This window comes from Oenanthe melanoleuca, chromosome 15 (genome assembly GCF_029582105.1).
Source record: "Oenanthe melanoleuca isolate GR-GAL-2019-014 chromosome 15, OMel1.0, whole genome shotgun sequence".
Classification (NCBI taxonomy): Eukaryota; Metazoa; Chordata; class Aves; order Passeriformes; family Muscicapidae; genus Oenanthe; species Oenanthe melanoleuca.
This window is the reverse complement of record NC_079349.1, coordinates 9,525,536-9,541,054: the sequence shown is the minus strand read 5'-3', so window position 1 is coordinate 9,541,054 and position 15,519 is coordinate 9,525,536. Positions and strand designations below refer to the sequence as shown.

At 48.6% G+C, this 15,519-nt stretch overlaps 1 protein-coding gene across 3 annotated transcripts in view; it reads right to left on the bottom strand.

The window, feature by feature from the left end:
- Nucleotides 1–15,519, bottom strand: part of RBM19 (RNA binding motif protein 19) — a 50,608-nt gene that overhangs the window by 21,732 nt on the left and 13,357 nt on the right. For all 3 annotated transcript variants that reach the window (XM_056504451.1, XM_056504452.1, XM_056504450.1), the window contains exon 21: nucleotides 14,568–14,684. In XM_056504451.1, the coding sequence (XP_056360426.1) occupies nucleotides 14,568–14,684 (117 nt within the window). The remainder of the gene's footprint in view (nucleotides 1–14,567; nucleotides 14,685–15,519) is intronic.

Genomic DNA, 15,519 nt, shown 5'->3' with positions numbered 1-15,519 from the left:
ACACAGCTGCCCCAGCTCCTCTTGCCTTCCTTCCTGCAGATCCATGGAAAACAGAGCCCAACAGCTCTTCTCTGAACTCCCAGGTGCAATCAGGACCAGGAGGGGAGGGCAGAGGTGCAGAGGACGTGGCTGTGCCTGGGCTCCCTGTCCCTGCAGGCCCTGCCAGCCAGGCTGGCAGATCTGTCCTCGCTCTCCCAGGCTTGGCAGTTTTCCTGCTGTTGGCTGGGAGGGATGACAGCCTCTACAAACACTGCAACTCCTATTTCCTAAATGAGAACCTTTGTTTTGAGCCCATCCAGATTTGCTGGGAAACCAGAAACAGCCTGTGCTGGCCCTGGCTGAGCCACAATCCACAGGGCTGCAGAATAGAGACAGCCACGTGCTCTCCTTTGACAAGCCACCCACTCCCAGCTCAGCAGAAACACAGGGTGCATCCCAGAGATGCCAGCAGGGACATCCCCTCCCTCCCACCCACAAGAGATGCAGCATTTCTCCACAGCAGTGCTGGCTATCAGCTGCTCTCCAGCTGCCATCCTGCTTCCCTGGCTGAGCACAGGAAGAAAAGGAGATTTCTGCTCCTCCTCACTGCAAGCTGGCTGCAGGTCAGAGGAACATCACTCCTTGGGATTGTAATTATATCCTTCTGGCACAGGCCAGCTGGGAGGCAAGTCCTTTGCCTGCTAATTATAGGACATTATATTGCTATTAAACAGCACATTCCAGCTCAGGAGACAACCCACAGAGACTTGGCTTTGCCTGGTCACCAGAAGGAGCCTGCACATCCTTCACCAACACAGCCATGGGACAGAGGAGAACGGGCACACAGGTGGGCTCCAGAAAAGCTCTTCCTCCTTTTCCTTCCTCCCTGGTCTCCAGAAACCCCCCAGCTTCAGGCAGCTGTGAAGGCAGCTGGTTCATGGGACAGGTACCTCCAGATCAGGGTAAATGTACAGTCAGAGTGGTTGGGTTGGAAGAAATCTTAAAGCCCATCTATTTCCACTTCCTACCATGGCCACCAAGGGACACCTTCCACTATCCCAGGCTGCTCCAAGCCCTGTCCAGCCTGGCCTGGGACACTGCCAGGGATGCAGGGGCCTCCCACCCTCACAGGGAACAGCTTCTTCCAAAGAATTTCTTCCTAAAAAATTGCAAACATCTCTCCAGCTGGGAAGTGCTCCCTCCATTTCAACCCCTTCCCTGTCTCAAAGAGCAGCATTTGAAGTGCAAAATCCTTGGGACAGGCCAGACCTGTCCATCCCTGATGGGTATTTTCAAGTCCCAACACAGATGTGTTCATCTGACTTGACCATGCTGCACCCCAAGCACATCTTGGGCTGCCATGTTCAGAGGGGGAAAGCACAACTAACACCACCAATCTGTCCACTGCCAAAAGCTCAGAACATCTTGGAAAACAACCACAAAAACCATCCTGAGTGTTCTGCACACGTGTACAGAGGTCCCACTGCACAGAGCAATCCTAAATCCCCTTCTCTGGTTTATATTCCTTCAAGAAAAACAAAACAGCAAAACCACGTTGAAAAACTGAATACAAAAACCTTTATCAAGGCTGCCAACCTTCTCCTGGGTTGCCATCTACTGCCACCATCTCCTGCTCCTCTCCTCTTGCTGCCTTGCTATGCCATCCCTGCCCAAATGCCCCAGGCTGGAGCTCAGGAGGATGAGCCAGGCAGTGACCGTGACCGCTCATCCCAAATGGCTCAGGGCAGGGATGAGAGTCCAGAAGGGACACAGGTCCTTCCCTCCCCTCCCTGCACAGCCTCAGCCCCAGCAGCAGGCTGCAGCCACACACAATTCTCTCAATCCCTTTGCAATGCTCTTCCTTTTATTCTTTTTTCCTCCAAATAGGACCTTCCCCCCTCAGAAAATGATGGCCCTGCCAGGCTCTGCCTCTGCACCCATTTGCTGATTAAAAGGGGGATGAAAAAAAAAAAAAATACAGTAATGGTCCTTTTTTTCTTTCTTTCTCCTTGAGGAAGGCAGGACCCTGGCAAATGGTTTTGCCCCTGGGCTGAGCCATGGCCAGTTCCACCCCCTGCATGAGGGAGTTAATGGAATACTCAGCAGAAGGGCCCTCCTGCCTCCCTCCAGGACTTCAGCTGACTCCAGGATGGCTAATCCCATTACAAGAAAATAACGTGGATAATTCAAGCTAATGAAATCGTTACAAGAATGTGGACAGCCAGGGGTGGACATTCAGAGCCAATTTAACACTCCTTGGTGTTGTTATCCCCAGCACAGGAAATATCTGAAAAGGAGGAAGGGAAAGGGAAGGAGGGAAGAAAAAAGCCTTCCTCTCTTGTTAGCTTAAATCCTGTTAGAGAGTTCAGGAATTATCTGGCACCCATCTCCCCTATTACCATTATCAGCAGCAGCATCAATAATGTCTCCTTCACCTCTGCAAATCAGCAAATGAAGGCACAGAAAGACAAGGTGGGAGGGAGAGCTGTGGATCCCGGAGCCAAGTCAAAGCGTGGCTCCCTCCAGCTCTGGTGGAAGGATCTGGCAGCAGAGCAGGGGTCCCAGTGCCCCCCTGACCCAGATGAAGTGACAGCAGCACTGATCCTTCACTCCTGTGCTGGCCAGTCCTGCTGGATAACCAAAGCACCTGCAAATCTGTGTGAAAAGCCAGCAGGACACGGGACAGCCACATCTGTGCCTCCTTCTCTCCTCCATGGCTCAGCAGTTTTTCCAGCTCCCTCTCCTCTTTGCCCAGGAGCATTGTCTGTGTTTGTAGGCCCCTTGATCTGCTGCTGCAGCACAGCTGGGCTTGGCTTTATGGGATTCCTTTTTCCCTTGTGCTGCTGCCTTGGATCCCTTCCCAAGCCCAGTTTTCTGGGAAGACCTGGCTGTGCTGCCAGAGCCAGGCTGCCCTCACTGCAGCATCTCACACACTCCCTGAATAACACTGGGCTCAGCTCTGCCCTCCCTCCTCATGGAGGAATGAGATCCACTGGAAAACAGCCCTGGGGAAGCTGCCCTCACTCCCTCAGTGCCTGTGGAAAACTCCAAGTTTGGTTCCTCCTGGATTTATCAAATTTGGACACAGATCTTCAAAGATTATTTAGATGCCCAACACTACAATACTCAAGAGCCAGGGATGATGTGGACATGGATGTGCTTCTTCCAAGGAGCTGGGAATTGACCCAAAGATCCCATTTTTAGGGGACAGTGGTGGCAGCCTCCCTTGGAGCTGTGGCAAAGCAGGATCAGGAACACCACAGCTTTGGCCCCAGAGCAGGAGGCAGCCAGGGGATCTTCCCTCTCCTCAAGATGCAGTGGCTGCTTCCCATGGCTTAACTGGCTTGTTTAAAAACACAGCAAAACATTTTATCCCTTCTCGATTTATTTTTCCTTAACAGTTGCTTATGAGGGACCTTATCAAAAGCGTTCTGAAATTCCAAGTAAATTAGTCATTAGGCAGGTTTTCAGAACAGTAATTAGGCCACTCCATGCCCCTGATGTATTATTTACCTGAGAAGATCTACATAATTAGGGCTCTTCTTTATAACTGGTATTACACACACTAAATTCTACTCCAGTCTATCGTGTAATTACACAATTAGGCTGCACACTAAACAGAAACCAATCCTGAAAACCAAGCAGAAAGGAAAAAAAAAAAAACCACAAAAAACCCACAACAGTAATTATTATTTTTTAAAATCCTCCATCAGCAGCACAGCAGCAAGTCTTAAAATTTTAATATCCCTCCACTTAAGTCATTTCTAAACAGGTGCTTGCAACCAGGTTTGGTTTCTTAATTTTGCTGTGTTTAATCTGACTTTGGGATGTTTTAACTTGGGAGAGAAGGATTTAAAGGCTGGTGGGAAAAGGGGCCTTTCCCTGGCCTGGATTTGCTGTGTTTGCAGCTCCTCCCAGTCCATGCAGATTTTCCCAGCTCCAGTTGTTATGGTGTGACCATCATTTCACCCTCCAGAGCTGGCTCCCAGGCTGGAATTTGAGTGTGGAAGAAAGGGATGGGAGCCCTGGAACCCAGCAGCCTCACACACCTTTAGGACAGAGGGATGGACTGGTCACCTCCTGATTTGTTCCCATCTTTTTTCTTGCAAAGATCCCAGGAATGGTTTTTCCCACCTGTGCCTGCCTGTGGGGTATTGCACAGCTCCTGCTTTGTTTCCTGCTCCCTGCTGATGGAAGAGCCTGCACCACTGGGGTGGGAAGTCTTTTTTAAATTCACTTCTTGCCATAAATCTATTTTAGACTTGGTAACATCAAGGAAAAGCAGGCAGGACTCACTGACACCTCCTGGAGAAAACACCTGCCCATTCTCCACATTTATTTCCATGCTTTAAAGATGATGATTCACTGTTTAATGAAAGCAGGAACAGATTTCCTCCTGAAATTTTACACCTCAGTGCCTACAATTTCCAGTTCCTAAGGGACAGGGGAAAAGCTTTAGGAACCCTAGGTTTAAGCAGCACTGCTGAACTTGAACCTGACATGAGTTTGGGAGTTCAAAGCCACCCCAAAGAATCTGAGCTGGTGGCTCAGAGGATTTAAAGTTAACTGGTGGATGTGTGATGGAAGAGGTCACCCCAAAAACCTGGATGGAGGGGGAAAATCCCACTTTCATATTATTTAGGTTTTGTTGTTGCTTTTTTTCTCTTGGGCAGTTTATAAAGCTTTGAGCTGGTTCTGGTCACAGCAGGGCTCTTGTCTCTCTGCTGTCATGGGCCAGCCACTCTCTTAATTCCCTTATTTTACCTATCCAACATCTTCCTTCTTAATCCTACTAGTAATACTAGTTACTCCTAATAGTAATTACTATTTTTTTTTTGCTGGGGGAGACAAAAGACATTCAAGCCTGGTGGAGAACAGCTTTATCAGGACATCTTGCCCCTGGAGCACAGCAGGACCAACCCCTGCTCCCCTGGCAGCTGTCCCTGAGATGCACAAATGCAGCAGCCACGACCCCTAGACCCCAACCCTCATGAAATCTCAATCCTCCAACAAGAGCCTGCCATGCCTGCAAAGCCTTTCTCAGAGCTCACACTCCTAAGGCACAATTCTCCCAGCAAGCAGCACCTTGCAGGACCAGGGCTTAGGAGCCACCAAGTCACTGCCCTAATCACCAGAGGGTCAGGATTTCAAAGGAACCTGCAGCTCCTACAGCGCTGAGATTTGGGGATTTATCTCTCCTGGGCTCCTTTGAAAAGCCTGATCAGAGTGCAGCTCTGGTCAAAAAAATAAGTTATGCTAAAAATAGTGCTCACAGGAGGGTCTGGTGCAAATCTCTGCTCCTGGAGGACTCTTCTGAGTCAGCTCCTTTCAAAGACAAGAGGAAATTTGTACAACTAGGAAACACAGAAGGAACCCAAAGGTGTAGCCAGGGCATCCTTTGGAGAAGGCAGCCTTGCTGTTAAGATACCAGCTGCAGCAACAATCAAAAAAAATAAAAATATATCTCATATTCAACTGTGGAACCTCCTGCACTGAGCAGAGAATAAATATAGAAGCAATGAGATATTTATAGGCACACAGCTATTTTAACACAGCTCTGCTTTAAAGAGAACCCTTATTTAAGTCTTGTCCCTGTAAAGCTGCAGGATGACTTAGAAAAATAACCTGATTAATTATTTTCATCAGGAGAACAGAGGAACACAGAGGGAAGATCAAACGCACGCAAGTGCAGCAGGGAGCTGTGCTGGTGACTCAAACTCTGCTGAGCTCAGGCTTGTCCCCAAGAGCCCAGCTGGCCACAGGTGACATCTGCCAGGCTCAGAACATTGGAAGCAGGCACAGAGCAGCTCCTTGGTGAGGCAGGCTGGGAGCCACCACGCTCCACAGACACAGCATCCCATTTTCTGCTCATGCTGTTTCCAAATTTGTCCATCCTGCGCCCAAAACTGGAGGTGTGGCTGCTGCCACCTGCCATGACCACAGCAAAGCTCAGAAGGCACTTTGCACAGTGGGATTTGTGTCTCCAGGTCACCTGGAAAGGTCCCAAAAACAGGACAGGGAGTGACTGGTGCCCGGGATTCAGTGATGATGTTCCCTCTCCATTCCATGGAAAGCTCATTGCTTTCCACCCATCTCAGAAATGGATGAAGAGGACAGGGATTTCACAGGATCACTGGTTTAGGATGGAGATCATCTAGATCATCAACCCCCTGCCAAGAGCTCCAAGAAGTGTGGCCACAATGAGAGAAAAGGGGATCATCCTTCTAGCCACAACCCACAAAAAATGCAAGCACACACCTGGAAAAAAGGTGAGATGGGCTCTAGGGTAAGAACAATAAAAATAGCAGGGAAGAGCAGAATGCCTGCCATGGGGAGTGAGCTTCAGGCAGGATGGGCTCAGCAGTGCTGAGCCTGTGTGGGAGCTGTCAGAGGCCCAGCTGATGGCAGTGAGTCCCTGCAGAGGTGACAGCTCTGGCAGATGCAGTGAGCAACCAGCAGGAAAGGGGGAGAAATCAGACAGGAGGCAAAGGCAGCTCCATCTTCACAGGCAGAGCTGGGCTGTGCTTGCTGGCATTCAAAAAGGGAGGCAAGTGGTTAAAAAGCAACTTTTTTCCTTGCTGAGCACAGGTAGGGCAGGGCAGGCTGGCAGCTCCCCTGCCTCCCTCCTTCCTTCCCCTGAGCTCCCTGCTGCAGCACACCCAATTTCATGGGGCTTGTGCACAGGCAGCAGGGTGGAAAATGATCATGGGGGAGGCAACACACGGATCCCCTGCAAGGTGAGCAGCCCCAGCCCCACCTGGGTGGGGAGAGGCCCCAGTGAGACCCCAAATGGCAGCAGGGGGATGAGGGGCAGCCAGGCTCCCCAGCCCTGCCACCCTCCCGCTGCTGACAGCAGACAGCGCAGCCCTGCATGACAGCCTGAAATTAATATGATTTTGGGGGAAGCTGGCAGTGAGTAATGAGCAGCTCAAACACCTCCTCCCCACCCCCTCACCCCCCCCAGACTCTTTTAACCCCTCAGCTGCTGGCATGGGGATCAAAGAGTGGGAAGAGCAAGAGCTGGGTTAAAGAGAAGCAGCAAAGGGCCCTGCAGCCCTCCTGGAATGGGATTTACAGGGTGAATTTTGGCACAAATCTCAGTGGTGCTGCTTGTGAGCAGCTCCAGCCTGTTGAGATGCTGAGATTGGCATTCTTGGGCTTGGAAAAGTCAACACTGCTGCTTTTCCAAGTGAGATTTCACAAAAAAAAAAAAAAAAAAAAAAAAAAGAAGAATATGAGGGGCTGGAGGAGGTGCAGACCTGTCCTGCAAACACCCCAGAGCCCAGCCATGAGGGGACAGCCTGATGTGCTGCATGGGCAGCAGAACAAAAAGTGGTTTTCTGGCTTCCCTGGTACACTAATAAATGGGAATGTGGGCAGACAAAACATCCCATCTTCATGGGCAGCTGATGTGAACCCCTGGGGGCCAGGAAGGGTCAGTCCCACAACAGCACCTTCCTGAGAGGACAAGGCTCAGCAGCTTCCTCCTGTGCTTAATTGCAGCAAATTTAAGATCTCCTGTCCTCTGCCAGATGCCTGGAAGTGCTCAGGATACTGCTGGGGGAGGAGGAAAGAGGTGAGAAGACAGATGGTCATCCTGCTCTGCCTTAACTTGATTTCTTCAGGAAAAACAAGGCTCAGCCAGAAATGCTGCTGGTGCCAGCAGCTGCAGAAGGCAGCACAGTTCAAAGGCCTTGGGCACAGGGACTGCCTCAGGGGAGCTGAGAGACTCTGCAAGGGAAGGGCTTTAATTGCAATCACACCCCAAGGCTGAAAATCTCCTGCACTGGGAGAGGGAGAGAGGCTGCAGCAGGCATGAGGTTAAAAAAATAATGATGCAAACAGAGATGCAAATAAAGGACACGATGTCACCGTGAGGAGAAAGCTGTGATTCATTAGAGGCTTGTTCAGGACCTTCTCGTGAAGTGAGACTGAAAAATACCCACACAAGTGAAAGATGGGGGGTGGATGGATCAACATCACCAGGAAAGAGCTGCAGTTAAGAAATCCAACAGACAGAGGAATTTTTAAGAGCAAGGAAATAATCATCTTGACTGTACCTTGATGAAAGGCTGAGACACAAGCTCAAAAGTTAGTCCAGTGTAATTTCAACTATACAGATTGTGCAATGCCCCAGCTGCCAGCCTCCAAAGGGCCAGTTCTGAGAATGAACAAGAACTGGCCACAATATAGGGCAAAAAAAAAATAAAAATCACGTTTTTCCTTTCTTAGACACACACATACTCTTCTTAATTGAGACAAAAAGAGACCTTCTAACCCTAAGAACCCTGAGTGGGTTATTTCCAGGAGCCAGCACAAGCAGGCTTTGCTTTTCCTCCCCATGGAGAACCACCTGCCCACATCTGAATTTTTTTTTGAGCTGAAAAAACAGCAAAAAAACCCCAAAGCTGCATTTGAACAAGACATTCCCCACCTGACTCCACCTCCCTGAGCCCCTCCATGCTGCTGAGCAGTGGAATTTGTGTGGAAAACTAATTAAAGTTCCCTCGGGAAGCTTGGCTGGATGCCCTGGAGAGAGAGTCAGGAAAGCAGCCCAGCAATTCCCTTCATTTGCACAGGAGAAATCCAGGTTTTGGGTGGGCAGAAAAGAGTATGTGGAGAGCAGAAAATGGAAAAAAAAAAAAAAAAAATCTAAAAATCGAGTATGTAATGAATATTCAAACCCAGGAAAGGGATGTGCTGGGAAAAAAAAAAAAAAAAAAATCTTCCTTCTGCTCTTGGGAAGAGCCACCTTTTAAAGCAACTTTGCTAAGATAACACAGAGTTAAACATTTCCTTATCTATGTTAAACACCTTTATGATTCAAACTGAAAACAGCACTGCAAACCCATTTCCCTCTCCCCCACCCCATGGCTCGCTTTGGAGAGTGGCCAAATTAAAGTGGCCAGTTCCATTTCTGGGCTCTGACTATCAACCCAATTCTGCTGTGTTTGGGTTTCCAGTACACAAGGAGAAGATTTGAAGAGGGGAATGAAATAAAATGAGTTTAATTTATGCTGTTTGAAAAAGTAAGAGAAATAAAGCAGCCCAGCAGATCCCTGTATTCCCACAAGCTGCTTCCCAAAAAGCTCCTGCACCCTGCATTTTCCTGTGCAACATTCCCTGGCACTGCAGTTTGGGCATGGAAAAGTCAGGATTGGTAAAAGGCTGCAAGGAACCAGCTGGGACCAGCTGTGCAGCAGATCCAGGGCACACAGTGCAAAGTGTGGAAGGGCACAGAGCATGGGGGGTTCAGGAGTGTGCCAGGGGTTCTGGCACATTTTGGGAATTCCTTCCCAAAATCCCATCCCTCCCTGCCCTCTGGCAGTGAAGCCATTCCCTGTGTCCTGTCCCTCCATCCCTTGTCCCCAGTTCCTCTCCAGCTCTCCTGGAGCCCCTTTAGGCTGCAAGGGGCTCTGAGCTCTCCCTGGAGCTTTCTGTCCTGCATCTCCCAGCCTGGCTCCAGCCCTTCCACCAACTCTGTGGTCCCCTCTGGACTCCAACAGCCCCACATCTGTCTTGTGCTCCCCTTGCAAACCAAAGACACACTAGAAGCAAACAGTGGGGCCAAGCTCTGCAGCCAGGACTGAGGGAGCCACCAACCAGGCAGCTTCCTTTCTCCCAAAAACCAAACTCAGCACATCCAGAGGTGCAATTCTTGTGTGAACCTTGAAACAGCATGGCTGGGACCCCACAGCCAATGGGGACAGGGACAGAGGCATGCCAGGGTGGAAAACCTCAATCCAGAGGAGCATCCTGCAGCCCCCAGAGCCAGGCAGGCGGCTCCTCAGACACTGAGCAGCCCAGCACAGCCCCTGAATTCCAGTGAGGAGCTGGACCTGGTGTTAATGCAGGCACCACCTCCCCTGTGCCAGCACCAGAGCCCCCTGGGAATGCAGCCCTGAAATGCTGTTATCCCAAAGGAAAGGCCACAGCAGGGCTGGGGATGCAGCCCTGTGCTGGGAGCACCAGAGCACACCCACCCAGTGCTGGCATGGCAGCCACCACCTGGAGCAGCAGCCAGGGGAGGGTTTTGGAGAGCTCATGGCCCCACCTGTCCCTGGAGAAGGTGATGTGTGATCCCACTCACCAGCACACCCAGCTCAGAGCTGTCCCTGCACAGCTGAGCACTGAGCACAGGGCTGTGTGTGACAGGATGCACTGAGCTGTGCCTCCAGGCAAGGGGCACATCCCAGAGTCCTCAGAGGAGGCCAGGAAGGTGGGATCCAAGCCCTGGTGGCTGGCTGCAGGCTGCCCAGCTGCTTCCCCAAGACTCATTTTTGGGTTCTCCCTCCTTGCAAACAGAGGTGCCAGCACTGCAGGATTGTTCAGTGATTCCCCTGCTCCACATCAGCAGCTCTGTCCTGCCTCACATGGCTCCTCCTGGCTTCTCCCAAATGTCACCCACCCCTGTGCTACCCCAGCAGTCCCTCACAGCCCAGGGACATGCTGGGCCACTTGACTGCAGGGGGACAGCATGGAGACAAAATTCAAACAGCTAAGAAGCAGCAGCAATTGCTGCTAGCACAACATCAAAGGTTTTAAAAGTGAAACCCAGTAATCCTGCCAGCACTGGACATTCTGTTTGCATGGAATGCTCTAATTAACTTTGTCCAGCACTTGCTTAGCAAACTCACATGTATTTCCTCAATTTTTTTTTTTTCTCCTCCTGTGTCTTTCACCAGCACAGATTTTCCACATCTTCAACAGGGGAAGGAGAAATTGTCTCCAGTCATGTAGACTCCATTACTGGGAGAAAGGTGTGAACAGCAAGCATGTCTGGCAGACGGATTCATTATCCCACCGTGTCCTTTATAATGGGAAATGAAAAGCCCATTCTGGTAACTACACTTTATTATAATAGGTCAGAAGAAGTGAAAGGCATCATCTTATAAAATTAACTTCATAAAGACTGCCTTAAAAAAAAAAAAAAAAAATCCTCTGCCAGTTTATCCACTGCATCTCCCTGCAGAGATTTTTTTCCTTCTCCCAGAAGGGGCTGACTCTCAAGTCTTGTCCCACTTCAGTTCTTCCCTCCATCAGAGGGAATAGTTCTTTTTCCTCCTAATCAGGCCCAGACACTTGCTTTGCCAGATGCAATAAATGCCATGTCTTTGTCAAGACAGAAAACAGTCAGCAAAGGAGTTAAAATTAAAAGAGACACCCACCCCCAAAGGTCTTTGCAAGAAGCAGTGGTACTTTCTCTGTAGGAAAGTCAGACTGTGGAGATTAATGCACCTGATAACCTGTTCTTTGCTCTGCAATACCTTTCCATTGCTTTTCTGCTCACTGCTTCTTTAGTCAAACTAAAGTCCAGTCCCCCAGCTGATAATAATTTGTGATTTGACAGCATTGTGCAATGTGTTTGACTGCAGCTCCTACAGGTGCAAGGCAAGGGATGGCCAGAGGGACAATAAAACACCTTCCACACTGAGTCCTGATCTCCCTCTGGACTCTGTCTCCCACAGCTAACTGGCAGGTCAGGGCTGGAACTAACAATTGCTGCAAATTCCACAGAAATCGAAGACAAAACCAAAATGATAAATTCTCAGACATTCTGCACAGAAAAGAAGGAACAACTTCATTCCCCAAACACACAACTCAAATAACTGCATCCTTTGGTGGGATGAGCAGCAAGAAGTGCTTCTCTGAATTTCTAGAACTTTAGAAAAACACTTCTTAATGTTAACATTCCCTTTTTGAGGAAAATGAAACCCCCATCTCCTCAAAATATTATAAACCACTTGCAAAACAGCCTGCTTGCCAATCTTCATGGAGTTGGTACAGCAGAGGGAAGGAGGGTGGAAGGGATGCTCTGAAACAAAGAGTTAATTGGAACTCCCAATGAAGGCTGCATGGATCTCATGTGATAGATTCTTAAAGGAGCCCAATTTTCAGAAATTGCCAGGGCTCCAATCTGTGAAAATGTGGCCTTTCACAGACCTCCAATTCAGCTTGCCACATCTAGAGTTCCTTTTGGAAAAAAAAAAAAAAAAAAGTCTTGCCATAAAAGCCCCACAATTTGGTAGCAAAAATTAGCAGCCTTCATGGGATAGCAATCCCTTTGTCTCTCCTCCCCTAACTGTGGCTCTTTGCAAAGAACTAAGCACCATTTACCTTTTGTCATTTTTCCAGGTAGTAAAGAGAAGAGTAGGATCTAATCAAGAACAAAAATGGGTGAAAAAAACACACCCACAAAAGCTAAATCTTCACACCTCACCCAAAAGCAGCCCCTATAATTGAACAGCATTTCTCCCTCTGAAGAAGATAACACCTATCAAAAAAAAAAAAAAAAAAAAAAAAAAAAAAGATAAATAAATCCCTTGAGGGTGCAAGAGAGGCCAGAACCTCCAGGAGAACGTGGCAGGACATTCTCTGAACCAGTGTCACACCCCAGCAAAGCCCCTGGGGCTGGGGTGGGAGGAGGGAGCACCTGAGCCTTGTGGAGCTGCTAAAAGAGGATTATTGTGCAGGCAGAGGACCTGAGCTGTTATCAGAGCATTCCTGACTCCCCTCAAACACTTCAGTTAACCACCACCTTCCTCCAGTCCAAGAAACAGAAGCTGGTATCCCCAAATTCCAAAATTTGAAGTTCCTGCAGGCTGTTGTAGGAACACAGGAATGGTGCTGAGCATTCCAGTGATGGATCCAGAAACAAGATCCCAAAGTGCAAAAGCAGCCAGGGCAGGGATCCCTGAGCTGCCAGTGCTGAGCAGCTCCAGCAGCTTGAAAAATCCACCCCTCAGAGCACCCAGCTCCCAGATTTGCTGTCCCAGTGTCACCAACTCCTTCTGTGGGGCCATTTGAGAAGGGGCACTGAGTTCCTTGACAAAGCTCAAAACATGGAAATGTTTGTTTGGGAAGAAAAAATAAATATATCTACACACATATAATGAGTTATAGACTTTTTTAACAATATTGGCATAATCTTTGTATTTTTCCGGGGTAATATATACATATATATATAGATTGTGTGTGGATGTTTATAATATGTGTGTGTACATAAAATAAATACACACACATATAAATTAATATTTATTTCTAAATGAGTATTCTTTATGCTTAAATTAATTTTTCTTTATTTTTCTCCTGCTGCAGAGCTGGAAGGTGGCTCTGGAGCAGGTGAAACAATAGGGAAGATGTAAAACCTGGGGCTGTCCCCCTGTGTGGCAATGCCTGGCTGAGTGGCCTGGTGCTCCCCAGGCTGGCTGTCCCTTGCTGTCCCCAGGCTGGCTGTCCTGGGCAGGCTAAGAGTGCCCCCTGCAGCCCTGCCAGCCCTTCCACTGCCAAAGGACTGCTTGCCATTCCCAATCAATCCCTAACAAAAGACAAACCAAGACAGTTCCTAAAGGCAGAGCAAGCCCAGAGCTGCAGGCAAAGGCAGCTGATGTAAAGGCACAAGGCAGCCCAGGAGGGTGAGGTGCTGGCCAGGGCTCTGCTTTTGGCTGCTCCAGGGGAAAGGAGGGGGGCAGGACTGAAAGGAATGTGTCCCCCAAGCTGCTGGTGTTTGTTTTGAGGATAAACCCCCAGCTCTGAATATGAGGTAAATGAAAGGGATGCTCTGAGAGCTGTCACCAGCTGGAAGCTGCACATTCCCTGCAACATTCATCAGATGTTCCCCTGCCCCTCCCCTCCACAGCTCTGAGGTGCTAGACAAGACAGGAGGGAAAAAATCCACACCAAAAACCCCCCACAGGCTCTGTGCTTGTGATGTACAAACCCTCTCAGCACCTCCAACTTCACCTTAGTCCTGGCTTTGCTGGCTCCAGCTTTGTGAGGGTCACACCTGCAGCTCAGTGCTGGGATTTAAATTAGCAGAGCTCCACGTGCTGGGGAAACTCAGCATGGGGACTGAGCCCAGGGGCTCTGCCTGGATCCCTCAGGGTAGAACTGAGGCAAAAGCATCCCAGCTGCCCAGCACAAGGAAAAGCTTCTGCTCTTCTTCTTCTTCTGTTGTGACCAGCATCACACCCCTGTCCAAAAGCCAAGTCATGCTTTGCCTTTGGGGAAATCCCTGGAATTCATCCCAAATCAGTGTGGTAAAACAGAGCTTTCCTCCCAGCCACAGGAACCACATCTCCACACAAATAAAGGAGCTGGAATCCCATGAACACAGGGAAACACAAATCAATGCCAGGGGATTTGCACTGCATGGCCTGAGGAGGTTTTAAAGGGTAAAACAAGACCTGACATTTCCCCTTTGGAAAGAAATGCTCCAGATGTGACAAAAGCACCCAAGTTCTGCTAGGACAGGCCCACAGAGGCCACCTGCCAACACAGCACCTGTGGATGGGAGCTGGAGAAAAATCCCTCCTGCAAACCAACAGCAGAGCAGGGACCACAGCCTGAGCAAAACATTCCTGTCCTGGGAGCAGCACAGATGGTTTTGCTTTCACAAAGCCTCACTTATTTTTCAGGATGGAACAAGGCTTAAATCCCAGCACAAAAGAACACAGAGGTGATCCCAAAATCCCTGTGCTCTTCCACAAAGACAACAAAAAAATCCCCAATATTTACAATCTGAGAAAGACCTTGTATGCAAATCCCAGCAGCTGCACCCAGAGTAACCCAACAAAGCATTTTCCTACCTGAAGAGCTCCCTGATCTCCCTGACAGTGGCCTGGAAGGGGATGTTTCGCACCAGGATCTTGGAAGTTTTCTGTTTCTTGGCAGTCTGCTTCTTTCTGGCTGATTTCACAGCAGGCCTGCAAGCCAACAGCAATGGTCAAGACCATAAAGCAGCAAAGCCCCTCTGAACTGCAGCTCCCTCAGGATTTGGGATGTGGAAAACTGAGGCACCAGCTCACACTGGCATCCTTGGTTGTGACAGTGGCAATGCCACACAGGACAGCAAGAAGGATCAAATTCCAAACACCCTTAAATCCTTCATCTGAAAAGAAATAGCCAATCTTGCTCCAGTTGAGGTCCTCATCTCACATTTGCCACCAACTCGTGTTTTGTCACCAAATCTTGCCCTTTAATTGTCAGGAGAATGCATTAATGAATAGATTTTAAAAAATTAACTTAATGTAAGCTAATTTTGATTTTTATGGCTTATAAAACAGTAAATGAAATGTTGTAAGAGAGTATTAATTTTTTTTTTTTTACCTCTGGAATTGTATTGCATTTAGACAAGGTCAGAATTTACCTAACACAAAAGACAGCAGCTTATTCCATAAAGCAAAGCACTTCTCATTGTGGCCTGGATACCTGCTGAAGGGATTTTCAAAATCAAACTGGATAAAAACAGTTCATGAAAGAATTAAAATACAAAGTGCAGACACAGGGAGCTGTCATAACTGCCTGTGGTCCCCAGGAACCAGATTTTCAAACAAATTTTGACATTTAACAGATATCACTTCCAGTAGGGTTTCCAGAGTGTCTGAGGGACAGTGTTTAGGTGCCAACATAAAAATATCTGGATTAATTTGCAACTTTACAGTTAGAATATTCTGTGCTGAGTAAGAACTAGGAAGGAATCCCTAAAAACCAAGTAATTCCAAGTAAATTCACCCACAAGTAACCATCTCCTCTGTGCCT